Raw genomic sequence first — 27061 nt, forward strand, 5'->3', positions numbered from 1 at the left:
GAATTTCCCATAGGACAACATTTCTCAGGCTATGGCGCAATGAATTACATAGAATATTTACACTTAATAAGAAAAGGCTATTATAATTGACTTAACCAGGGCACTGTTAGTAACCTCTCCTGACTCAAAACTACAGTTAATGAGATTATCCAGTGCTTCTAAAAGTATAAATCTGTGGACATTTACTTCTCTTGCTCTCCTTTTCTGCTCCTATTGAAACCACACAGGTTGCTCTGGCCAAAGACATAGTGTCTTTCTGGTAAATATAGCATTTGTTTAACATACGCAAGTAATGCTAGTAAAGAATAGATGGTATTTTGAATTTATTTATATTCAACTTGAAATATTCTATGGATTCTTCTTTTTCTTCTTTTCAACAAATTCATGAAAAGGCAACAACTATTTTTATTACTTTGTTCTTACAGACAACAGAAAAACTACAAAAATAAAATAACTTTTAAAAACAGAAGCAAAATATTACTTTGTTCATTAAGGTTCTCAAATTTAAAAGTATTTGCCAAACATTACATGTTCCAAGCTTGAGGACAAAATATCTGTAATATAAAACTTATTTTCAGAATAGAAGTCTGCTTGCACTCTCCTTTCTTCATCTGGAAAACCGTAATTGCATGGTAGAGTCAATATAAAGTCAGGGATACCACTGACTGGATGTGACTGTGATACCATGGAACAGCTCATGGGGTCACAGTGGTGACAGACCCTCATGCTGGAACCTAGATAGACTGAACACACCTAGGGCTGCTTTGATCCCCTGAAATAACAGCAGACTTAAGCAAGGAGGTCCATAAATTCAAAGAGTTAGTGATATGGAAATGAACCACCCATTACTCAAATCTACACCAGGAGGCATTGCCTGACAATGCAGCAAGGTCCATAACATCGCCGCTGTTGCAGAGCGCCCCAATCCTTTCTCTGGGGTGATCAGGGTCTGCCCCAGGTCAACTGGAGGAGCTCACCCCTCATGAAACCAACCTGGCATGGAGGCTACCAGACCAGGTGTTGCTGTCGCAGCTGACAGCCCGTCACTGCAGCTGGCACTGCCCACAGGGGCACTGGCAAAGCCAGCCTGATTTGAGTTTGAGAATGTCTCAGTACAGTCAATAACTGGATCAGAACAGAGTTGGATTATATAGATATTTAAAACATACCTGGCCAGCAGTTAGTGATGGGTAAATATGTATATCTTGTCAACTATTAAACAAGCTCTGGGTGTTTAGCTCTCAGATTCACTTTGTTGCATTACAATAGCAATGACAGATGGGCAAATCCATACCTTTAAAACCTCAGCCGTTACATGCACATCCTGTAGTATCTATAATCTATATGCATCCAGAGAGGTGATCCTACAGTCTCCATATAAATTATGGATGCCATAATTCAGATCCCTAGTTGTGGCAAACTGGCATAGCTCCATTGCATTCAGCTGTAGTCAGGGGAGAGCCTATTTTTTTAATCCAGATGTCGCATTTTGTCAATTCTGAATAGCAGAACCATCAAGTGAGAAATACCAGTATAATGGAAATGTTAGTTTCAAACACATAGGTAAGTGTAAGTATAGTCTCTTTGGTAAATTTAATGCAGATAATACACTTCCAACAATCTCAAAATGGGTTGTTATCCAACCTCATTCCTTAGCAGCCAATTTTCCAAAAGAAAAAAAAATAGCTTCATCATAATGTCAGAAAACATAAAGACTAGGGAAACATCAGGGAATAATCTGCGATATCTGAGGTTATGAAGTGTGCTTCTACTCTGAGCACCAAGCACGCAGGGACAGTCACAGATGATGAGGATTGCAGCATTCATCTTCTCATTCGAGAGAAATGGAAAGACACTGAACCTGGATGAGATCTGTTCTTGCCAATCATGGGTCTTGAACCAATGCATATTGCTTCAGTCTCCTTCTGACCTCACATGGCCATTCTTCAGGTGGCCACAGGTTTGCAACATTTATCTAGTTTTCTGAAGTTATTTTAGGAACTAGCATGTCTTTTTAAAGTGCCCAAGATCTGGAGAAGTTTGATTCTGGGAGAGCTGCTGAAGAGATTCAGCCTGAACACAGTGAGAAAAGACAGGGGAAAACAACCTTGGAATGGAACAGAAAGTCATCCAAACTGAGGGTAAGAGGTGCCCAGAGTGATCTCCTTGTAATGAAGGAAACCCCAAATGCACAACACCAGCGGGTTGTGACTCTAGTACAGATGTTTGGAGAGCTCCATCAGGCCTCTGGGGTGGGGTTGCTTTAAATTCTGTTAAAGAAATGCTAGAAGTTTGGGTCAGATAGTTGGTATTTTTTAACAATGGGGTAACTGCAAGGCTTTAGAAAAACTGCTGTGTCTATTCTTGGCATGCAATTACACTGAACGTGGACTTGCTTTAATCTTTCAATCCTCACAGCTTGGAAACAGATACATCTCAGGCTTTGTTTGAGCTTAAAATGCAAGTTTTACAGTCTGAATCCAGAGATAGCATTTTGATTTAATTCTCTCAGGCCTATGCTGGTTTATAGGAAAGAAGGCAGTGGCCAGCAGAGCAGAAGGTTAGGAGCTCTCTCTGCCGTTGCTATGTTATGAAAACACACTTTGTGACTAGGACGACGAGGTGTGGCTGCACAGTGACAACCAAGTGTCAAAGGCTTGGGGAGGAGTTTTACCGCTGCTATGACCAAAGAAAGACTTGTTTGTTTAGCTGGATGAACGGGCATGCTCATCTGTAACTGGAGGACGGGAATTCTCAAATAAATCATGCATAGAAATTGAAAAAAAATCTAGCAGCTCAAAATCCTCGCCCGCGTGCACCTGTAGCATGCATTTAAGTTTGGAGCTGAAGACTCTGCTAGGGAGCAAGACTGCTGAGCTTTCTCATTTCCGGTTTCTCCAGGCATTTGCTGAAGTCCATCGCTAAGTTAAATCATGCTGTGATCTGAAGACTCAGCAGGATTCTTATCCTACGGGAGCAGTCTCACCGCTTCTTTTCCTGTTAGCAAGGGAGAGATTTACTGCACTATTGGCAGTTGTATTCTTTTCCTCTTTTTTTCTTTTACATTTTATGTTTACTTCTTTTCACAGCGGAGTGTTAGAGATATCCGGTTTATCAATTTATTATGAGATTTTTACAAGCACAAAATGTCTCATGATAAATTGCTAAATATCACCCAAGCTTATAACACTATTTTTTCTATATTGGACTTTTCCCAGCAGAAACTGTTTTCCCTTCTCCTTCTTCCTTCTCACACCCTTTCTAAATGAGCTAAGATACAAGAAATACAGCTGAGAATACATGAGCAAAGAGGATGCAGAACAAATATGGCAAAAAATAGTTTTTTCTTCACTTTTCTATCCCTTCCAAATGTCCGTATATCCAGATACATAGATCAAAAAATCACTGCTGAACTAAATGATGGCAATTTACACTTTTTATTCCTGTGTTGTATAAGAACCTGCTACTTCTAGTAAACAAAGAAAAAAAGCAATTAAAGTGATTTTTAAAATCTGAATTTAAAGCAATTAAGGTTAAAAGTGGTTAAAAGAATTTAAACCACTTCAGGGAGTGGGAAACCTGCCCTTTTCTCTTTCAAATATCATGATATGAATGCCTATAGCCTTATGGATTTGGGAAGGAAAATGCAGGAATTCTGGGGATATAGAGGAAACCCAAATACCCAGACTCACTCTCTTCTAGCAGCGGTAACAACCACAAAAGAAAACATCCTAAATTCCAGGGATGATGACTGAGATGTTTTTTCCTTGCCCTTCCCTTCTGCCTATGGGCTCAGACCTGAAACGAAAGCACCATCCACAGGCCAAGCTGTCCCGTCTCCTGGCACCTGGCTTCCAGAAAAGGGACAGCAGCAAATCTTAAAGGGGGAGCAAGTCCAGGGCATCCACAGTGATCCCCTGCCAGCAGCAGGTGCATCAACAGAGCTTTCACAGGTCTGGAGATGCTCCAAATCTCCAGCACGCTGGATTAGCAGGAGCACTCTGCAGACATAGCCCCAGGACAGATTCAAAAGTATGCTGTGATCATCTGCCTCCCAAGGAAAGGTTTATCCCTGAAGATACAGAAGATTGGATTTTGAAGACATTGTACAGTGGGTTATGGCATAAGGGTGTGTAAGGAGAGCAAGAAAATGAGTGCATGATGAGAAAATATTTACAAAATACAAGAAACCCCCCTTTTCAACATGCCACGCTACTCCAACTTTTTCCTACTAATAGAAAGCCCAAGAATACCCCTTCAAACTCTCAAACTACTTTTCAGTGCTCCCTAGCCATGAAGCTTCTACCTACCCAAAATTAAATCTCTCAAAACATATCCTATTACAAAATCCTTTCTAGAAGTCATCTATCATCTTGAGCTTATGTTATGAAGATAAACCTCTGCTTCTCTATTTCTGCAAGAGGAAGTCTACAGAGCATAGGGAGGTGTAACACCTGACCTAGCATGGCACATAGTAGCCCAGGTATTAGCAGGCGTATAGACACATGAGTCCAGTACAGATCTCTGGGAATCAAATGAGTTTGCATAAATACATTCAAAAAGCTCAGTATAAAGGCGCATGAGAGTTTGATAATAACTCTACCACCATTTCCAAAGCCATACATCTTCCTGCTCCAAACCTGTACTTATAGAATCATAGAATTATACAAACAGTAAGGTTGGAAGGGACCTCTGGAGATCATCTAGTCCAACCTCCCCGCTCAAGCAGGGTCACCTAGACCATGTTAGACAGGGCTGCATCCAGGCAGGCCTTCAAGATCTCCAGAGAAGGAGACTCCACAACCTCTCTCGGCAACCTGCTCCAGGGCTCCATCACTGACCTCACAGGGAAGAAATTCCCCCTCACGGTCAGGCAGAACTTCCTGTGCTTCAATTTCTGCCCGTTGACTCTGGTCCTGTCACATGGGACAACTGAAAAGAGTTTGTCCCCATCCCCTTGACATCCTCCCTTCAGGTGCTTGTACACATTGATAAGATCCCCCCTCAGTCTTCTCTTCCCCAGGCTAAACAGGCCCAGCTCTTGCAGCTGGTCCTCATAGGCCAGGTGCTCCAGCCCTCTCATCATCTTTGTAGCCCTACGCTGGACTCTCTCCAGTACCTCCATGTCTCTCTTGGACTGGGGAGCCCACAACTGCACACAGTACTCCAGATGAGGCCTCCCCAGGGCTGAGGAGAGGGGCAGGATCACCTCCCTCCACCTGCTGGCAACAGTCCTCCCAATGCACCCAAGGAGACCATTGGCCTTCTTGGCCACAAGGCCACATTGCTGGCTCATTGGCAACTTGTCATCCACCAGCACTCCCAGGTCCTTCTCTGCAGAGCTGCTCTCCACAAGGTCAGCCCCCACCTTGGACTGGTGCCTAGGGTTATTTTTCCCTAGGTGCAGGACTCTGCACTTGCCCTTGTTGAACCTCACGAGGTTCCTGTCTGCCCGGCTCTCCAGCCTGTCCAGGTCTCTCTGAATGGCAGCACAGCCCTCAGGGGTATCAGCCACTCCTCCCAGACACTCTCAGTGGGACTGAGCAGCCATCCTGCCTTCCTACTATCTGTCAGTGCCTTTGCATGATGTGTACGCATTCTAGCTGTGTTCCCATCCTTTTGGGATGGGTGATACATTAGAAATATTTAATGAAAGAAGTTTGGCCTTTGAGAAATTACACTGTTTTCCTCCACTATGCTTACAGAAAATATCAAAGATAAGCTTTATTCCAGTTGAAGAAGAAAGACACTCTGATACTTTTTATACAAAATTTTACTATCTGTTTTCAAAGTTGGGCAGATGACCAGCTCCTTCTATTTTGCTACAATGTTTTGGATCAGTAAATTAAATGTGTTACTTCGGAAAGTCTCTGACTTCATGTATTCTCTATTGTTTTTAACAATTCAGCGAGGAGGCTGCTGGTGCCTAATTGTTTACTCTGACTGCTGTCCATGGGGACATCATCTTTGATATTTTCACAAATGGTTCGCTGTCTAAAACATGACAGTTTGTTGTCCACCTTCATCAGTCTCACACTGACCCTGGTACACCTTCCCCATCTTTTTCTTTCTTTCTTTCTTTCTTTTTTAATCTGTGCTATTGCTTCAGAAAAGTTTCATTTTCTTTGCTTGTGGCTGACATTTTCTCCAGCTACTGCTTTCCTTGTAGCACGCAACACACCTATGCGTGGCACAACCGCGATGGCGCGCTGCGAGCCTGTGTGCCTCTCCTAATGCTCAGAGCAGCCTTGCTAAGCACGTCCTCTCTCTCCTAGAGTAGAATCCAGGTGAGAGCCCCCAGCCTGCACACAAAGTAAATGCCCTTCTTAAAAAGCATGGTTTTTAAGGCTCTTCCCATCCTCTTCCCACTCTCTTTCAAAATGAGTAGAGCTAGCTGTGATTTGCTTTCCCTCAGAATGACAAACTGAAGTTACTTGAACCAACACTTTTTCTCTTCTAGAGCTGGAGGTGGAGGAACAGGAAACTCTGGCACAGGGAGCAGCCATGTGTAACTACCGAAACCCCACTGCTGCTCTGCACCAGCACCTTCCTTTGCACTACCCTTATCTGTCACTAAATCACCTGTTGCATATTGCATAAACATGAAGTGGTGTCTGTATCTACTGGGCAGCAGTCTTTGAAACATTTGTCTGCAAGCATCTAATTTACTAGACCTTGTGATCACTGACTGACGAGACATCAAGGGATCTCAAGTGATAAAAGATCCTGCTGGAAGGAAGAAGGGAAAGGGAAGATAGAATATAGCTCACTACGTGGGCTCCCCCCTGAGCCTTTGTGTTAACACAGCGAGACCTGCCGTAACCGGCTGGTTACGCTTCCCAGCCTAGGACAGGGAAAATGCAAGAGGCAGCAAACGCATCCTCCTAAGCCTTTCAATACGCGCTCTGGACAGAGTTTTCTTTCTTTGCTCCTTTCATTTCTCTTCAGCAGTATGCATTTTCCTCCACCTAACCAGGCTCGCCCCTGGCGCATTTGTCACTATTTATTTCCAAGTAACGCGCAGGTTCTCGTGCCCGACCCTCAGCCATCCGCCTGCCGTGCCCGCCGCCAGCAGCACATTCCATCCTCTATTACAAACACAACAAATTTCCCAGGACAAGGGAAAACCCTGCTGTCTCTGCCTGGGCTTCTCAAGAACTGATGGACCCTCTTTCCTTCATTCTTTCTGCAGGAAAGCAAAAGGAAAGGAAAGAATCACTCTATAAAACTCAACCTTCCTCCCAAGCAGCTAGCGGAGCGCAAGGGCTTGCTCTCCTGCTGTTAGAAGAGCGCAACTGCAACGAACACACAGACACAGGAGGCCAGAAGGAACGGCTGACATTGCCTAGCCTCATCTCCCACATAGTACAAGGAACAGTGTATCTCCTAGAAAGGTAAAGAGAATTATCCTTCCTGAAAATACACACACACATTGTTGAGCTCAATAACGAACCTCTTGTCATGTTCTGTTCACAGGAAAAGCCTTAGTCTTTCTTTAAACAAAAAACAAAAGCCAATACAACAGCCATACAAAAGACTTGAAAATGTAACTGAAAAGGCGTTACACAGTTCAAGTGTGCCTACAGAGTACTTTGGATAGGAATGCTGTTCTGAAGAAATTTCATCTTTTTTGATACAATAGCAAGCTAATGTCACTGAGAGCCAAGGATCAGCAGAGTCTTAAAAATTCATCGTGCCTCTCCTTCCTTTAAAACCAATGGAGAAGAAAGTAAAATGTCTTGCTTTAGTTAGAGCAAAATTACATTTGATTCTACCATGTAACAACTGCAATTATTCTTGAATTCAGCACTGGGAACATTCCTGAAGCTATTGCATGAAAATAATCATACAAGCTCTTTTGGTATTCAGAAAGAGTAGAAAAATCAACGTTGCCATAAGGTCGCAACGGCTTTAAATTCAATGAAACGTAACAGGACTTTCATTGATCTTTCCCTGCCTTTTGGAACCATGAATATAGTACATTGTCCATATAAATATACATACGCAGACACCCTTGCTTTGTGCCAAAGAAAGAAAAAGACTCACCTGGAACCGCAGTAAGCCCTGATGAACTGCTGCCCCATCAAGTAAGTGAATGTAAGCATGATCTTGTAAAATGTTGAGTTTAATGGGAGTTTAAGATGTTTGGCATTTTGCAAAAAGCACTTAATACTACCCAGAAGGAGATCCTCATTTAGCTTTAGCTGCCATTCAAAACAAAGCTCAGTGGGCCAAGTTAACCGGACTATGAAGCAAATTGCAACTGTTTACATTAGATCTGAATCTGGATCAATTTTTATCCACTCCAAACCCATCTATCGTGCAGTATTTACTTTCAGCTACCTAATATGTGTAGTCAATCGTTCTATTAAGTTTCCTTAACAGTTAATGATAAATCTTTTCAAATCTCACATTTGTCCAAACACAGAACATAGCTATATCCCAGGGCTACTTGCAAATATTTTGCCAAGAATGTACTGAAAAATAGAGTCTGGTTAGGCCAAACATAAAATAAAAGGGAGAAGTGCACAAAATAAAGAGAAACAGATGCTCTTTACTGAGTTTCTCAGAAATTCCTATATTGGAAAGATGAAATAATCATTGCGATCATCTATGTACCATGCACAGAATAACTTTAATATTGAATATTTAAAACAGAGGAAGAAAAGGGAAGTAGAGAATGCAAAGACAATGAATTAAATATTCTAAAGGAAGTCTGTGCCCTTCTATGCAGAGATATACCAGCCTCTTTTCCGACACTAGACAGAACACAATCAGATTTCTTTTCCAGGAGCTGCTCATTAAAGGTGCCATTAGGAGCCCTCGGTCCTCAGCGCTCCCTCTGTTTTACTTAATTTCAGCCCACACCGCTCTGCGGAACCAGTTGCCGTCATACGCTAACCTGGAGTCACCTCGGATGCACTGATAAAAAGAAGCCATGTCTCCAGTCCAAGGACCAGTACCCCGCCTGGGTCATCCTAGCAAGGAGCGGTGAGGATGGAGGGAGATGCAGCTGGGAGGGCACCGGAGGCAGTAGGGAAGGTGAACATCTTCCCCTGCCACCCTCCTCACCATACTCCCTCCACCGATCTCCCGCTGCAGAGTGTGAGGCCAGTGTGGATTCCCAGCATCCACATAGATTGTCCAGGAAGTAGAGCCACCGTCAACGCAATCTCAGTCCTCTGAAATTTCCCCAGGCAACAGAGCTCACATACTTCAGCAATAACTGCTATCTTGTAAACACATTCCACGTTCTTGCTTCGCTAAACCCCACAGGCCAAACACAAAGCTGAACATTCGCTTATTTAGCTGTTGTACAAGGCTCTTACAGAAGAGGTACATGCGGCAGGTTTCTAAATGAGAATGATATGTAGTCTTTTTTAAGTATTCCATATCCAGTCACCCCTCTGCTTTCAGTTGATAATCATTTTTCTGAGCCAAGATGGGAAGAAGATGAGCCACAGACGACTCCTCTTTCTTCCCCCCAAGTAACTCTCAGATCACTGTTAGAAAAAGAGCAAGCCATTTTTTAGTGCAAGGTCACAGCAAAACATGACTACCACAGGAGTATCTGTTGGAAGTCTATTTAAGGCGGAAAGTCTTCCCCAAGCTGAATAATTTCTTATATGGACAGGCCAAAAAGTTGCTTTCTGACCACCTGACAATAAGCAGCATTGCCAAGTTATTCCATCTTTACCTTCCTCCAAAATATAAGAAAAGCAGAGTCAGAATTTCACAAATGTAAGGGAGCTAATTCTTTGTCAATTATTCCCTTATTACATATACATGCAAAATTTTCATTCTTAATATCCATTCAGATCACAGTTGTTATTTTGTGTTTGAAACACAGGGGACATATTTTCTGTAGTCTTTTTTTTATCCTTGTACACCTGCAGGCCTATGCTCTGTGCTGCAAAGTATGGTCAGTGCTCCAAAGCAAGTATATGGACTCACACAAGCAAACAGAAGTAATTCTGCTCTCCTCAGATCCTCCCTTTCCCCTTTGCTCCCTCCCTCCTGCAATAAGCTCAGTGAAAGCAGGAGATCCAGCAAGTCACTCTGCATGTTTCACCACCAGCTGTCACTTCAGAATAAGACTTTTGGAGGTCAATATCCTGAATGCAGCTTAATAGTTTTTACTGCTGCCTTGTCAAATGTTCAAAGCCAAGTCTCTAGTGTCCTACAGCATCTGCACAAGATCACTCATTTCACTGGATTAGGCAGGAGAAAGCATTTGCATGTGCCAATCTGTCCAGGGTAAGTAGTAGTGTGCACATGCACAGGATTATCATAGAATCAGAGAATGGGTACGGCTGGAAGGGACCTCTGGAGATCATCTAGTCCAACCTCCCCGCTCAAGCAGAGGCACTTAGAGCATGGTAGACAGGGCTGCATCCAGATCCTTCAAGATCTCCAGAGAAGGAGACTCCACAACCTCTCTCGGCAACCTGCTCCAGGGCTCCGTCACTCTCACAGGGAAGAAATTCCCCCTCACGGTCAGGCAGAACTTCCTGTGGTTCAGTTTCTGCCCATTGACTCTTCTCCTGTCACAAGGGACAACTGAAAAGAGTTTGTCCCCATCCCCTTGACACTCTCCCTTCAGGTACTTGTACACATTGATAAGATCCCCCCTCAGTCTTCTCTTCCCCAGGCTAAACAGGCCCAGCTCTTGCAGCTGGTCCTCATAGGGCAGGTGCTCCAGCCCTCTCATCATCTTTGTAGCCCTACGCTAGACTCTCCCCAGTACCTCCATGTCTCTCTTGGACTGGGGAGCCCACAACTGCACACAGGACTCCAGATGAGGCCTCCCCAGGGCTGAGGAGAGGGGCAGGATCACCTCCCTCCACCTGCTGGCAACGCTGTTCCCAGTGCACCCCAGCAGACCATTGGCCTTCTTGGCCACAAGGCCACATTGCTGGCTCATGGGCAACTTGTCATCCACCAGCGCTCCCAGGTCCTTCTCTGCAGAGCTGCTCTCCACAAGGTCAGCCCCCACCTTGGACTGGTGCCTAGGGTTATTTGTCCCGAGGTGCAGGACTCTGCACTTGCCCTTGTTGAACCTCACAAAGTTCCTCTCCGCCCAGCTCTCCAGCCTGTCCAGGTCTCTGTGAGCGGCAGCACAGCCCTCAGGGGTATCAGCCACTCCTCCCTGCTTGGTGGCATCAGCAAACTTGCTGAGGAGGCACTCTGTCCCCTCATCAAGGTCAGTGATGAAGAAGTTGAACAGGACTGAGCCCTGGGCGACGCCACTAGCCACAGGCCTCCAACTGGACTCTGCGCCACTGATGACGACCCTCTGAGCTCTGCCTTTCAGCCAGTTCTCAATCCACCTCACCAGCCACTCGTCTAACCCACACTTCCTGAGCTTCCCTAGGAGGATGTTATGGGAGACGGTGTCAAAAGCCTTGCTGAAGTCAAGGTACACAACGTCCACTGCTCTCCCCTCATCTACCCAGCCAGTCATTCCATCACAGAAGGTTATCAGGTTGGTTAAGCTGGATTTCCTCACAAGATTATGCACAAATATGTTGCATGCAGAATAAGGTGATGAGGGAGGACTGGCAAAAGCACAAGAAAAGGTAGTCCTGAACAGCATGTATCTCATGGGTAGTGTTTAATAACAGCAGTCAGAGACATTTACTAGGAGCGCTCCTGCACCTTATCTGTCCAAAGCAGCAGATAGATGTGCTCCTCATCACAGCACCAACTGACTGTGCATCCTCTCTCATCCACAGAACAGAGGGATTCAGCCCTGACAGTGTTTTCATCTTTAACCAACGCAGGAGGATGGGTGATACACATCAACATGCAGTGTGGCTACCTTTTAGATTTGATTTCTCAAGGAAACAAGACTTAACATGACTGCACTGTGTATCCTGCTCCATTCTCCCTCCTTCCCTCTGATCACTTCTTAAGCTGTTCGTTCTTTTTAGCTGAATTTGATGGTGAGACAGATCTCAAAGTTATGAAGCTCTTACATATTTTGTGAAAACTGGCAATTAGAGGATGTAAGGATCATAACCAGCCCACAGCTTTAAAAGTCTATTGCAACAAAGAGGAAGCTTGAGCTCTGCCTGATTTAAATGAACACAGCCAAATGTACCACAGCATTCATAAATTAAATGACATCAACATTCAGATGCTAGACAACCTGACTTAAAGAGTATGCTCTCCCAGGCACAGGAACAGGGGCAGAGAGGCACACAGCCTCCCTACGATGAATGAAAGGGAAACCATTTGGTAAGAGGGTGGCAGAGCAGCATTCTTAATAAAAGCTCAGAGAGCAAAGCTGTGCAAGCAGAAGCTGCTTGTGGTCTTGGCTCCTACCTTCTGTTACACCTGCCATGATGCCAACCAACTTGCACAGTACAGAGTAAATCCACTTAAGTACCTTATTCAAGGATAGCCTGTATCTCAGGCATTGCACAGTGCTCCAGGGCCACCACAGCCCCCTGCCCTGGCCACTCCTGGCTAGGGAACTTCCCTTACAGAGCTGCTGGGTTTAACTTGTTCTCTTGGGGTGGCAGGAGAAAATCTGTATGAACAAACCTAGTTGCAGCAACAAATCAAAGACCATTTCCAAATTGACCACTCTCATGGCCTGTCTGAAGGATGTCAGCATTCCTTGGCTTTTCCTGATTACTTTTACAGGTCCCAAATCAAGAAGAGAAGGTTATGACAGTTATGAGATCAGCATTCACTGAAGCTTCCTTTCTCCTATCCAGTGTCTTAAATATTTTAGTCATAAACTGTTTTACCCACAAATGCACTTTAGCTCTGTGTTTTTACAAGATCTATTGCTATCAGATGTATCCCACCAAGAATTAGTTGCTTTCCCTCGAAGGGGCTCCATGTGTTGTCTTACCTTCTTTAGTTCTCTCATGAACAGAGCATGCTTTGGTCTACTTAAATCTTTGTGCTTTATATAGGTGTATCAGGGTAAAACTTAGGAACATATCACCAGAGGGGACCTCCTGAGCCACTCAGTCCCCTACTGTTGCTGACAAATACTTCATATAATCCTTTCGCAGGCCAATTAAACTCTATTTTGAAAACAATTCACATTCTCCCCATTCGTCTGACTGAAAAGCTGACCCAGAACTTTGTAGTCCTAATGGTTAGAAATTTCCAGATTAAATGGCCAGTCTATACCTGTTCAGTTTTGTGCAAACACTACCTTTTTGTTGAAGCAGTTTCTCTAAACAAACCTCTGAGAGAAAAGACAGTTATCTCCCATTTCAGACTTTATCTGCTAAGCCAAACAAGCCAAGTCACTTTATTTTCCTCTCACATAAAAGCTCTCCTTCTCCTTAACCAGCTTACTACCCCTTCTCCCCACTGTCCCCCTCTGAGCTCATCCTTTCTGGGAGGCAGATGCCCAGAACTGTACATTGTATTCTAGATGGCCTTTACAGCTAGATGATGCAGAGGTTACTTTTGGTTTTAAGCTCTCTAATTCCCAGTTAGACTTGCAAAGATTGGTAGAAGGCATCAGTGAGGAATGCATTCACCTTCCACCTCTGGTCTGTTCTGTATTTTGGAGTTCAAGGATATTTACTATTGGGAAATAACATTCCATGCAAGGTCTATGTTCCAAGTATCTCCCTAAACTTGCATCTTTCACACATCTACACACAAAATTTCTGATGTTGGCTGCTGATATCAGACTGCAGCACCCATTCAGATTCTCTTTGAACTCCTGAGGACCAGCATACACTCTCACGGCTGGACTCTCAAGCATCTGGCCATCTGCACGTCTGCAGAATGCTTCCAATGCAGGTGTAACGGGAGAATATTTAACATTTTACACGCAGCTGGCAAATGTACTAACTCAAGCTTGAGGAACATCTGACTATCTGCTTAGGGGACTCTTTCCTCTTAACATTTTTTCAGACCTTTTAAATTCTATTTGTGAGTTTGCTCAATGTGCAGGGAATGAGATGTCTAGCAGAGTCCCCAGTTGCAACAGAAGACTATTACTAAGAAGACACTACAAGGCTTTCTGAACAAAGAAAAGCAAGGAGAGCTGGACAACTTAATCTCTTGGGTCCCACACTATGGGAGTGTTGCTTTACTCAGACAGGTAGATCAAAATGACCGAAGTGGTTTCTGCTGTTAACTGTCTCCTGTAAATTGTTGTCCTTGAGACAGGAACAATTAAATGAAATATGAAGCACCTCCTCAGACATTTCTCCTCCTCTGTCCTACATCACGTAAATGCTCAGTAGTGTGAAGTTACACACTTAGGATATCCTTCTGTAATAAAGAATATCCTGCCAGCAGAAAGATCTTCCCCAGGGGTAGATTTTTTCTTTCTTCTTAAATGGACACATAAACTGTGGGTCCTCAGAATACGTGTATGAGCTTTCCCATATGTATTATACAGACAAAAAGCTTGGGATCCCAAATTAAACACGCCTGCTTTGAAAAGCAGCCACTGTATCAGGCATGCAATTTGAGACCCTGGGAATTGTTTTTCTGAATACTAAGAGTGGAAAATATCAACTGAAACTGCACTTACTCAGCCTCTCTGAAGAAATCAGGTCCTGAATGCCTTTGAGCCAGCACTCAAATTAAGCAACTTCATATTAGAGATAATTAAAAAATACGACACAAAGAACTCCTGGTCTTTTACATCTCTATTCAGAATGCACTGCTACAAACTCCCGTGTAAAAACCCTACGAATATTCCGTAGTGTATCTGTCCCAAAGATATGCTGCCAGGTCTTTAGCGGATGTCACTTGGCAGGCCTTTACTGGAGTGGTGCCAAATCATATTGCTGAAAAGCTGGAACATCTTGTTTACAGACTACTGAAAAAAGCAAGTTAAGTAGCTTGTACACACCTAGAGACATTCATTTCCGCATTCTTGAAAATATGAAAACTGTCTTTCCCGTAGGCAATGATCCTTCAGAAACTGCCAAGCCACCTCTGTGCAAGCATATGAATATACATATGAATGTACTCTGGTACACATACCATCATCTCTGGTGTTTGCGAATAAAGAAACGAGGCTATAGCATAATTTTTTCTTTGTTCTGAATTTTTTTTAGAACAGCCTATTGCTTTAATTTTTACATTTGTCAAAGGGTTTCTCCTTGTAATCTCTCAAAGTAAAACCAAAAAGCAGTAACAAATCTTTTTGTGTTAAAAACCACAGGCAATGATTGCCAGGCTCTGCAAACAATACTTAGCTAGAGGAACTTGCTGCTTTCCATTTTGTAAACACGCTACCAGCAGCCAGCGGCAGTGAGTGCGTGGCAACCAAGAGCTCCTGATCACTTAAGGATTTTTCATTAGCCAATTCTGCAATAAATTAACTGGCGAAGTTTAAAGGTTGTTTTCAGCACTTTATAAACTGAAGCAACAAGGAATTAGGGAAGACGGTTCATCTTTCCACTTAACTTTCCTCCTTACCATCTGATGAAACTTTAATAAGTACAAAGACAGGTCAATACTTGCACAACTGAATGTTGTGCATCTGTGTAACCAAGAAACACATTACACCTGTAGGAAATTAACCTTTAAAGCAAGTCAAACGTGAACCTTCTTCAGCTACTTACCTGTGTATGTTCCTCTTTTGCCAGATTCAAGATAAAACAAAAGACCACTGATGTTTCAAAAGGGATCACTCAGCTTGCCCAACATTTAAGCAGTAACAGAAACAGCAGAGGCACTTTCAAGTTTGCACGCAGGTCTCCGTAAAGTCTCGAGTCGGTTCAACACGCACAACACACCCTACATCTCATCAATTACCTATCGCGGGGCTAAGCGAGGCTTTCCCCAAAGCGTGAGTTATTAACACCGCCCTGATCCCTCCACCAAACGAGCCCTGGATCTAATGCCGAAGGAGTCAGCCGAAGGGGAAAGCACCGCTGCCGCCGAGTTGCTAGGAAACCAGTAGGGAGTTCCTGACCTGAATTCTTAGCGGAGGCTGATGTTGCTCTGGAGGCTTAGGCTCTTCTTGGAAAGCTGGAGATGTACAGAGCGTCTCCAGCCCAAGAAGCTTCTGCAAGCTACCGTGCAGCACCACCCGGGACACAGGGTCAAGTTACTTTTGCAACAAAAAGGCACCTGTCCTGCAAACAGTAAGCTCATGCGCAAAAATTTCATGATGAATTTCCTATTTCTGCTTGCCAGGCAAGCTAGAACATTTTTAACATTAAAGTAGGATCTTTGTATTTCACTAATCAAATTTTGTCATTATACAAAACAGAAGAAACCATCCACCACTCACAGCCTGAACATTAAGAAATGCAATGACAGAATACTAAACATACAAAAATTGAGAAAATAAAGTTCTCAGCTAAGTAAACTGGCTTAAAGACCCCTCACTGCTGCATATGCTAAAAAGCCAAACTCTTAACAGAAACCTGAGCAGAAGTAAATCAGGAAAGGTAATGATAACATAAAACTTTGCATTTGCTGATGTTTTAAAGATTTAAAGTTCCTGCTACACCACAATATTTAGTTTGTAACCTCCTCAGTATGCATTTTTTAAAAGATGAAAAATAAGAGCTGAATTAGACCTGAAGAGCTAAAGAATCTCCAGCCCCCTTGCACGGGATATAACTGAGCCTAATAATCTTTTATAGTAGAAGGAGAGAAATAATCACTTCTTGGGTGCCAAAAAAAAAGAAGAAAAAAACAGTGAAAAAAAAACAGCGAAGGGCAAACATGTTCACTGTGTTCCCTAAGGTTTCCAGCCAAGCCCCAATGCAGAGCCGTTCACGTTGCTCTGTGTGCTTTACCTTCACAGGCATGTAAAATAACAGGGTGCAGAGGAACAGCCATCCTCTTAGCAGCAAAGCTGAGAGCGCGATGTTGAACACACTAGACACAGTATTTCCCCCAAAGGCTGGAGGTGCCTCCCAGGGACCTGAGAGGTGGGAAAGGAGCAGGGGGATGGTGCAGAAGCCACTTCTTTGATTCCAGACAAATGCTTCCCCATCCCATCTGGCCATGTTCCCGTACATGAGCGGCTCCCTCCTTTCTCAGGAGGTGTCTGCCAGTCCAGACTAGGAAAGGCAGCAGCTGGGGATATCTGTGAAGACCCACGTCCCAGAGAGAGCGGTAGTTCCAGTATCATCTCCGTAGAGCACGTTCTCTTTGTAAGAGGTTTGCAACAGGCATATGACCTATCCATAGCACGGGCAGAAGCTCTTTTAAAGACGGGGCTGAAGCATAGTAAGACTGGCTGGCATATCACATCTAGAAAAGTCCAGCTATGATCTTAAAATAGAATTATTCTGCAACTTATTATAGCTTTTTATGTATTAGAAACAACAAGAAAGTTTGAGTTGAAAAGCTATGAACACAAGTGAAATGTCAGACCATCTGAAGTGTGCAATGGCACACCTCATGTTGATGGCAAAAGCGTGTGGTATACTCCAAAAATGGTTCCCTAGACATTATTATATGCAGCCCTGTTTAGTGGCCCAATAAAACTGTGTTCAGCACAGGGTTAGAAAACTCTCTCTGACCTATGACTGAAATCTCTCCCTCCCCCATAAAATTCTGTGTTTACCCAGGAGACCAGTCTATCCCTGCAGTAATTACAACAGCCCAGAAGCAGTTAAGTATTAGAATGCTTGAAGTACCTTTCTGAAGAAGAGCCAAAGCCCCAAAATGTTGGTAAGAAAATTATAGTTCTTTTGTTTTCCCCTTCTCTTATCTTCTTGTAGAAATAGGAAGAGTTCAATGTTGAGTCCTATCCCAACAGCACTTAAATTTCCAAACAAAATAGTTATAGGTATTATGACCCTGGTACCAGCAAAACTGAATTAAGCCAGGTTTTAAGAGTCACAATTAAAAAAATCGTTATAGATAACCAAGTAACACTTGGAAGAAAGAAACTGCAAAAATTTAAGGTGTCAAATATATACTTACCTGCTATTAAAGAAAAGCTGATCACATAACAGAATACTGAATCTAAGTCAGAAATCACAGCAAGTGTAATCATACACAGTGCAAGTGCATTTTAAGTAGTACAGATAGTCTGAAACAATTTTTATGAAAGGCCACCCTAAAGATACCACAATTAGAAAGCAGAATGATGCAGAGCACCTACTCATAGAAACATCTATATTATAGATAGCACTGGATTCATTTTTTTAACTACAGATTCTATTTTTGCAAATTAAATTGAGTGGACAGCACTTCAGTGCATCTTTTTCATATAAATTCTCTCAAATAGTCTTAATGTTCAGTAAGCTGATAATAAATAGCATTAATTAAAGAAAGAAATGGAATACTTGGCAAAAAGAAAGTTGCAGCAGATAGGAACACTCAATAATGAGGGCATTAGTAGAGCCAAAAAAAAAAAAGGCACAAGTATGGGAAATGTGGAAAGAAATGGAGAACTGCTGAGCCTGAGAGAGAGGGAAAGGGAAGCTCTTTCAAGGGACAAGAATTTCAGGTGTAAAAGAGATACTACAACAGTGGCCAGACTGTAAAAAAATGTGCAAGAGTACAAGGTGCTAACTGAGCAGAATACTAAAAGCAAAACAAAAAAAGACAGAATGAAGTAAGGGGGGAAACATTTCTTACTTGTCTGTACACAGACTGAAGGGCATTTACCAGGACTGTTACATGGACAGAGAGCCAAGGGAGATATTTGGCGCTGAAGGCAATGCTTCAGGAAGGTGCCAGCACCCAATAATCTCCTGGCCAGAGATGAACAACTAGCTTAGTCAGTGACCTGTCATGAAGCTGTTGGCAAAGTTGCCAATAACGGTGGACATTAATTTTCTTTAGGTATCTCAGGCATAACCAAAATTCTGTGAAGACTCATAGGAAATTTAAAACTTTTCTCCACCGGGTGGAAGAGGAGTAGGAGTAGTATACGCAACAGAGTGATAACAGGCAATAAAACCATGAGAACTGCCGGATAATGAAGCAGTTTTATACAGGAATTAGCAAAAGGGTATAGACAGGAACGATGCTGCTGGCAATGCTGATTCAAATGATAGCCTGGATCTGTCACTTTTCCTCCCTCTTAACTTTTCTTTTGTTCATGTCTTGAACAAAAAGAATAGGTGAGTAGTAGCAATGGATTGGGGTGGGGTAGAGAAAAGCCACTCCATATTGTTAAAAATAACCTGTCAGATCTTCCTCTTGTGTAAACTGGCACAACTCCACTGGCTGCATTTTATGCTAGCTGAAGACCTGGCCAAATATATTGAATAACCCTAAAAGGAAAGGAGCAGTTCCTCACTTTGCCTGCGTTCAAAAAAACACCTTTAAACAACAGTCAGCAGGTTTCAAGAAGGCATGTGTCTATTCCAGGGGAACAAACCTAATGAAGAGTTTAATCTTAGTGATGAATAAAGAAGGAGTATAAAGTACCAAATCCATTAAAACATACCTTATAACAAAATATGATTTTAAATGATTGCTTTAGTCAGATATATATTTTTAAGGCCATGTAAAATAGCCAGACTTCAACGTCCGAAAATCAAAGTCTGCTGTCCAAATATCTCCGCACAGGTATAGTTTTGCGGTAACTGAGACATTACGTAATCCAGTCACATCTCAGCACACATCGGTAGTACAGTCCTGAGAAGTCTCCTGGTTGTTCAGATCCAGAACGGGCCACGTGAAGCACTGCTTCACGCTGATGAATTGTAACCAAGCAACACTGCCAGCTTCGCTCCAGGCTCTTGTTAATCTGAGCGGAGGAGAATAGCAGCTCTTGGTCATCAGGAGAATAGCGCTGAAAATCTGCCAAACCTCCGAGTACCCTAATTAAAGGATGCCATCACTCTAACACTACATATAGTAAATCTTTACCCAAATTTAATAGACATAAACTGTTATTCCCCTCTCAGTAACAAGATAATGATGTGCCTGAAGGCAGCATAAAAAAATCCTGTTTATCCATGACTGTCTTATAAATAATCTTTACAAGAGAAGCAGTTCAAATGTACTTAACACAAAAACTGCAGGGTAATGAATTATTCATCTGAGCAGAGGGATAGAAATGCTGTCTTTCTGTTAGTTGGGCTATTAGACGTTAAGGGAAAATAAAGACAACCGGACTTTCTCAGAGCTTTCTGACAACAATAAACTAATCAGTAATAACACAGATGAGATGCAAATGAAGTGTATACTTAAAAAATTCTTTTAATGAGAGTTGGCAACCATCTTCTATCCAAGTGTCTGAAATTGCTATTAGTTAATACATGAAATGTAACTATTATGTCATGTATATGAACCTTATTCGCAACAAGGGCATTACAATTGAGGTAACAACACTGAATCTTGTTTTATTGCTATTGAAGTCCGAGTGGTGGTATTATTTGTCCTGCTTAGTGCCACAGGCCTGGACATCAAGATCAAAATTCTTTGTAAAATGATCCACTGCTGCTCCTTATGGGAATAAGGAGACACAGTCTTGCCAATAAAACTCTCAGTTACTAGAGAACCTGAATTTTCAAGGTGTGTCACAATCCCAGCATTTTACCAAGAACAAAAAACCCTTAAAGTATGAGCTAAGAATAAGACACAGAATCGACTTTTTCATAACATAAAGGACAGATCAGCAGCTGTGTGCATTTCTCCAATTGTAAAAAAATAAAGGACTAACCTGGACCTGAACCTGCTAAACTTCTGGGCTCTGAGATCACACTCCCTGAAAAAAAAAAGTGCCCAAAAGGAAGGCTGAGCACTTATGTAAGATATCATTTCTCTATTCCAATGAATTGTGCTTCTCTTTAGAAACTTTATTTAGAAGTTTAATGCAAAATCTCATACTCACTCTCCCAGCGAATAGAAGTAGCAGGGCAAAGTAACAAATTGTGATGGTATTAGCATGAAACAGATATATCAATGAGTTTCATAATTTGCAATATAGTAGATCATTCTCTCTGCTTATGCCCTCCTCTTCCTAGTCCTTTTCTACAAACCAGATACTTAATGTCTTCTCAGTCTCATAGTGGGGTAAGCAATGCTGCATTTACTATTCCACATGGACCATCACTGTCTGGGATCTCACAATGACAAAAACATTGCTTCTTTTGCATTCCCTACTTAGGCGATTCAATATCTTACTTCTAATTTCTCACACTGCCAAAGGTTTTGACACTCCACAGAACTTCTTACAGGGTCAGTTTCTGCCCTCCTATGACACGAATTCCCAGCAACTTCAACTCAGCTGTAAGCAGATATTTAACGCAGATCTTGGTCTCATTTCCTTCTTTCCCCTCATACATTTGCCAGATGGCTTTATTTAGTGTATTTTCCCTGGACTGGCTCTCAGATTGATTTTTTCCAGGATATTTGCCATCTGCTGGTCCAAACAGCTAAATGACAAACTTGCTTTTCAATCTCACAGTATTGATTCATTCTTGCTATAACTTGGTATCCAAAATAATACGAGGCAGACAGGTAGGTCTGGGTAGGGGCTCACTCTACCTTTTTTTTTTTTTTTTTTTTGTGCCTTCAAGAGCTATTACACCAGGAGTAGGACTAAAGTTGTGAGAGGACATAAAGCATAAAGCCAGAGTGAATGATAGGTACTGAGACAAACTGAACTAAGTTGTCTCAGTGATTAAGAATGGACTCCAGTGGTGTTATCACTTATACAGCAGGATTTGCAGCCCCAGCAGTTGGCATTGTGTGGCCTTGTACAAAGAAAAGATAACTTGCTGTACAGTAGCTAAGAGCAGAGAATTGCATAAGCAATACAAACACTGTATGAAAAAAAAATGAACTTAGATCCTTCAGATTGCTTTTCAGAGGCTTTGAGAATTGTCTTCCTCTTTTCAGTGGTGAGGTATAGGGACTTAGGTGAAACAACTTAAGCATGTCTTGATCTGAAGAGTCACAGCAAGTGTCTGCCTTGCATTTGGTACCATACCTTGGCACACCTTGCAAAGAGCGGAAATGACAAATAACAGCTTATCAGTCCAGAGCTCCAGCAGCCAGGACAGAGGCCTGTGAAACAGCACTGGTAGGTGGCTGGAAAGAGGAAACAGAGATGGAAGAAGAAGGAAAAGGTGCCCAAAAGTCTTGGTATTACCCCACCTCAATGCCTATCAGCAAGATATTACTAAGCTGCCTGTATGTGCTGCTTTATCTAGCTTGTTGATTTAAACTCAGAGCTTTTTAGATCAGATTCTGTGTCCTGAGTATGTGTTTGCAGTTTCATGCACAATAGCTCCTTGTCTTGGTTGAGTCCTCTAAGTGCTACAAGAATACAATTAAATAATAAGAGCAGTAAAAAGTTCAGTGCTATTCACACTGAGATCTCGCATGGCTCTGGACAACCCATAGCCACAGCAACATTCTTTACAAATAAACTTGCCAACCCTCTCATTATTATTGTTGCCTCCTCTCAAAGGTACTTTTAAAGTAAAAAAAACCAACGTTCATTTCTGAAAAAAAATATTAATTCTGTGATTCTGTGATTTCATTACATATTTGTATGCCACAAAAGGCCAACTGTTTATCCAAACACAGAATCAACATATCTTAACCTTTAGATGAATGCTGACCCTACAGAGCTGACCCTAGTTGACCAGAGACTTCCAACCACATTTATGAAACTAATAAGCCTGTGCCAGCTGTTTGATGCCCTTGGTCTCAGCAACTCTGATCCAATATCCACTGAAGCCAAAAGAAAGATTCCCTAATTACTAGGGATTGTTAAATCAAGCACAATTAGACTAGAGTGCAAGTGATGAACAAGAAGTATAATTTCTTTTGTGATGCAAATTCCTTCAGTACTGAACTGTGCTGTACTGACCTGCCTGCTCCCGGTCTCAATGTAACCTGATGCTTCCTACACCCAGCATTCAAGGGAGTGGTGCTGAGAAACACATTTCGTGAAATTCCCAAGCTGATGTTACATCGGTTTTGAGAGGGTAAAACAATAACCAGCCAAAAACAATGCGTCACAGAAATATGTAAAACAGCACCAGAATTAGCCAGACACAGCACAAGGCCAGCTCTGTATTTGAAAGCTATACTGATAGAGATGTTAGAAAGTATAATGAATAAAGGACAGGATGACTGTACCACCAGTCTGCCTATCCATTGCAAACAAGAGAGGATCTCTTGGGGAAAGATATGCTGGGATGGGGAACAAAGGAGCTTTATTCTTTTGCCCTTTTTATTAAGACTAACTTTCGTATTTTATAGCTTGGGGCTGTGCTCACCAATGGAAAACACGAGAAATAAGGAGAAGGAATACGTATGTAATACGCGCATTCAGTCCCCAGAGAGCTTGTCTAGCTTGCGCTAAGGTCCATGTCTCCGCATGTTCACCACTACTGCTACCTGTTCCAGTGAGGCTGAATCTGATGCAAACATACCCAGCCGTATTATCGATAAACCATTAACGTATGCATAGTGTTGGCTGGGTGCGCAGTCTGAAAAAAAAAGGAACATTGGCCTGCCATGCAGTTACTGGTAGACAGGATATAGGTATAAGGTACCAATAAGCTTCTTTCTCTTTGTGTACATGAATATATTCTGAATACCTTTGCGATGATGCTACTGGGTGCATTCCAGACAGACTTCTGCAATCTTTACTGTATTGTAATTACTCATAAAAGTTCTATTACTGCAGAAGGACAATGTCCAGTGAAAGAATGAGCAATTTTATAAGCAATTAAATGACTGCAGAACAGTACTACCAGTCTCCTCCCACGTGTGCCCACTGCATTACGCTGATGATCCAAAGCGTCTCCTCTCTGTAGGATAAATTACTCTCACAGAACTGCTAGCTCCCTCCCTCGCCTTTCAGTTACCATCCAGGCAAGAGCAACGCTGTGGCAGGGCTTGAGCTAAGCACACACACGCTGCCTACTAGGCAGGAAGCCAAATAGAACAAAAGAAACAGCCGTTGTTTGCACTGTTGCTATATGTAACCTCTGAAGTACCAGGATGAAAAAAATATTCTAAATATGGTTATTTTTAATAATCTCCTTTTCTTATTCTTCAGCTCTGGCCACACATTTCAGTATACTTTGTTTGTGAGTCTGACAGCTCTTTGCGTATGATCCATTTCTCCTGTTCATTTCTGGTGCAGGTTGTTCATGAGCTCCACCAGAGGCAAGAAACAGCTCCAGCAAAAAGAAAAGGGGAAGGAAACAAAACAGAGGTGATAAATCCTAATCCCAAAACCTAATTCTAAACCCAAAAGATCTTTCTGAACATCAAAAATGGATCAGAAAAGCTTTCTTCTTTTTAAATGTACTATTTTGTTTCTAATGTTATATTATCTGCAGGATATTTCTTTTAATTAATCTGTTCTAAAATAAGTTGGGCATGGTCTTGTTTAAATAATATATGTTTTGATGATCACACAGCAGAGCAAAATACTTTGCTAACCTGGAATAAATTTTTAAGTTCTACAGTGTCTTTAAGAATCCTTGAACACTTTTTATTTCTCCAATGACATATAAACCTGGAAAAAGTATAGTATTCTCTCTATTAAAGTTGTTTTTAAAGGTCTTGAAATTGACAGTTCTATGTAAACTATTTATACCTTTGCTTTTTATATAAAATCAACAGTGATTTTGTGCACAATTTGTGCAGCACACAGTGTCTTTATTTCTTGATTAGCTTCCATTCAGGCTTTCACTATGAGCCAGTGATCTTTTATTAGAGGCGAGATAATAGCAATATCTATATTAATTTCCTTCACTATATTCAGTTACTAGTAAGTCTGTGAAGAGTTACAGCTTTTAGGTCATTTGAGTGGGAGGCCAAAAGGGTGAATAGCTTGAGTTCATGCAATTGAAGTCCACCCCGCATGCAAGAGGTAGATTAAGACTGCAGAATGAACCTTGACTGCGACACACTCATATTTATGCTTTGACTTAGCAGCCTAAATAACACTCTTTTCAAACAGTTTGCATAAAGTTGTCAGGATGTTCCAATTTGACATACAGTATGTTACCAGACATTCTAAATACAACACAATTCATTAAAACATTTAGAAACTAAAATGGGTTCCCATAGTGTTTTAGAACCTGCTGTTCTTAAGTGAAGTCGCTGGGAGTTTAATAAGAAACATCAGGAAGACCTGTTAGAATTTGAAATTTGTTTAATTAAAGGTTAATGTTTCTAGAATCCTATCCTCAGTAGCTCTCTCACCCTCACTAGCAAATGGCTTCTCCTTCCTTACCCTAACTTATTACAATAGATACTGTCTCCAGATCACTACATGCCGTACAAACTTATTGTGGAGTAAAATATTTTAATAACATGACAACAGACTCTTGGGGTGAGAGTGAACTCTCAGCTTTGGTCTAAATTTGATAACAAAGTAAACAGGATGACACTGAGTGCTTTTTTAAATTCCAGCCTAATCCCATCCTAAAGAGTGGATGGAGAAAATAAAATTGTGTAGTCATTTATAAATATTACAATGAAAACTGACCAGTCTGTACGTTAGTCAGCTTTATTTTACTTCACGATTCAGAAATAGGCCCTTAATTAAAATAATGACTAGTCAGATAAGAAAAGCTAAAAGGAAATGAGGCTTCATACTGTGGAGATGCAGCCGACAAAATATGCCGCTCTACGAGCAGATGTGGCTGGAAAAACAATGAAACACTTTCTGTCAGAATTTGCAAGTTCATTTTCAATGACCCTTTTTGTAGGGATGGAGCCAGGAAGCCCAGAAGCCCCTACTGGAGGCTCCTGCCTCCTTGGTAAGTTCGTTCTCTCAGGGCTTTGAGGCCTCACAGCTCCATTGCTGGCCACCTCCCTAACAGAGGGGTTGATGCAGACCCCCACCATCGTCCACAGATCCAAAGTTCCCAAGAGTCTAACGCGCAGACATATACTGAGATACACACAGCCTGCTGTTGTAACTCTAATTATTGCTGTGATTGAGCTAAAACTCATGACTTCATTCAAAGTAAGAGTGCAAAGCAACCGAGCTGGTTATCAAACCAAATAGTTCAGACAACATGAATAAAAGATAGAGAATTAGACCCACAGGTTACGAGCTAATTGTCAATAAGGCTTTTTTCTTTTTCTTTCTTTCTTTCTTTCTTTTTTTTTTTTTTTTTTTTTTTGCTTTGACAAAAGAAAAGCTAGAGAAAGTTTATGCAAAGTTTGAAGAAACCAGACCAGAGAGCTTTTGTGAGCTCTCTTTGCTCACAGAGTCATTCAGCATCAGATCCAGAGGGCCAGCTTTTTAGTAAAACGTCCTCTCAACATGAAGAAGGTTGTTGAACCAAGCCTTTTCTCTACAGCCAACTGAATTTTGTTTCCTTAAAGCACTTTACCAGAGTCCAAACATAAAGCCTCATATGCTTGTGCTAGTAGTGTTCAGTTATAAAAGAGATAGTAACCAACTGAAAGAGTATAACCTTGTTAAAACAGGTCAGCCTGCATTATCCTTCCATATACTACAGATCTATTATAAATGCCAGCAAAAGGTCATCACATCTCCTTTGTTCTGATCTTTGAGAGTAATCAGCCCCATAAAAACTTCGAACTTTGACTCTTCAAGGGATGAAGCCCACTTGGGAATCCCGGAATAGATGATCAGATATTCAGTATTAAATTATTATACACCCATGATTTCAACTTGCTTCTAGTAAAAGAAATCTTTCTCCTTTCCCCTATCTTCTTCCGTTATTAAATTTCAAATTAAAAAGCAACTGGGGAAAATTAATAACACAACTTATTGTTGTGATTGAGTTAAGCTTTACTGAAACAGGGACTTTAATTCAGAGCAACTGTAAAACACAACTGAGCTACTTCAACAAAGCCGATAGGCAGAGAAACAGAACCATCATCTATACATGCATGGCAGGTCTGAAGAAGCAGTTGATGTTGTGGGCCAAAGGAGATGACCCTGAAGATTCCTATCACAAGTGCAGATAGCTCTATGGCAGAGACTTTTTTTTTGCGGGGGGAGGGGGGGGGCGGAGAGTGTGGAAGGATGAGAGGGGAAAGGGGAAGAAAGAAAGGAGAAACTTTTCTGTATTATTTTTTTCCTGCAAAGGCAGCAGAAAGGTAGTGAAAGGGCTAGAATAGGTCCTGGAAAATTTCTTTAAACAGGCCTGCAGACTTTTTTCTGGTGGCAGAAAAAAGT

At 41.9% G+C, this 27061-nt stretch overlaps 1 protein-coding gene across 1 annotated transcript in view; it reads right to left on the reverse strand.

Moving 5' to 3' along the window:
* CRACDL (CRACD like) overlaps positions 1-25752 on the reverse strand; it is a 50914-nt gene extending 25162 nt beyond the window's left edge. The window contains exons 1-2 of the mRNA XM_062578173.1: positions 25501-25752; positions 9073-9263 (exon numbers count right to left, since the gene is read on the reverse strand). Of these exons, the coding sequence (XP_062434157.1) occupies positions 9073-9263; positions 25501-25752 (443 nt within the window). The remainder of the gene's footprint in view (positions 1-9072; positions 9264-25500) is intronic.
* Between the last annotated feature and the right edge of the window lie 1309 nt (positions 25753-27061).

The sequence above is a fragment of the Rhea pennata genome, chromosome 1, assembly GCF_028389875.1.
Source record: "Rhea pennata isolate bPtePen1 chromosome 1, bPtePen1.pri, whole genome shotgun sequence".
Taxonomy (NCBI): domain Eukaryota; kingdom Metazoa; phylum Chordata; class Aves; order Rheiformes; family Rheidae; genus Rhea; species Rhea pennata.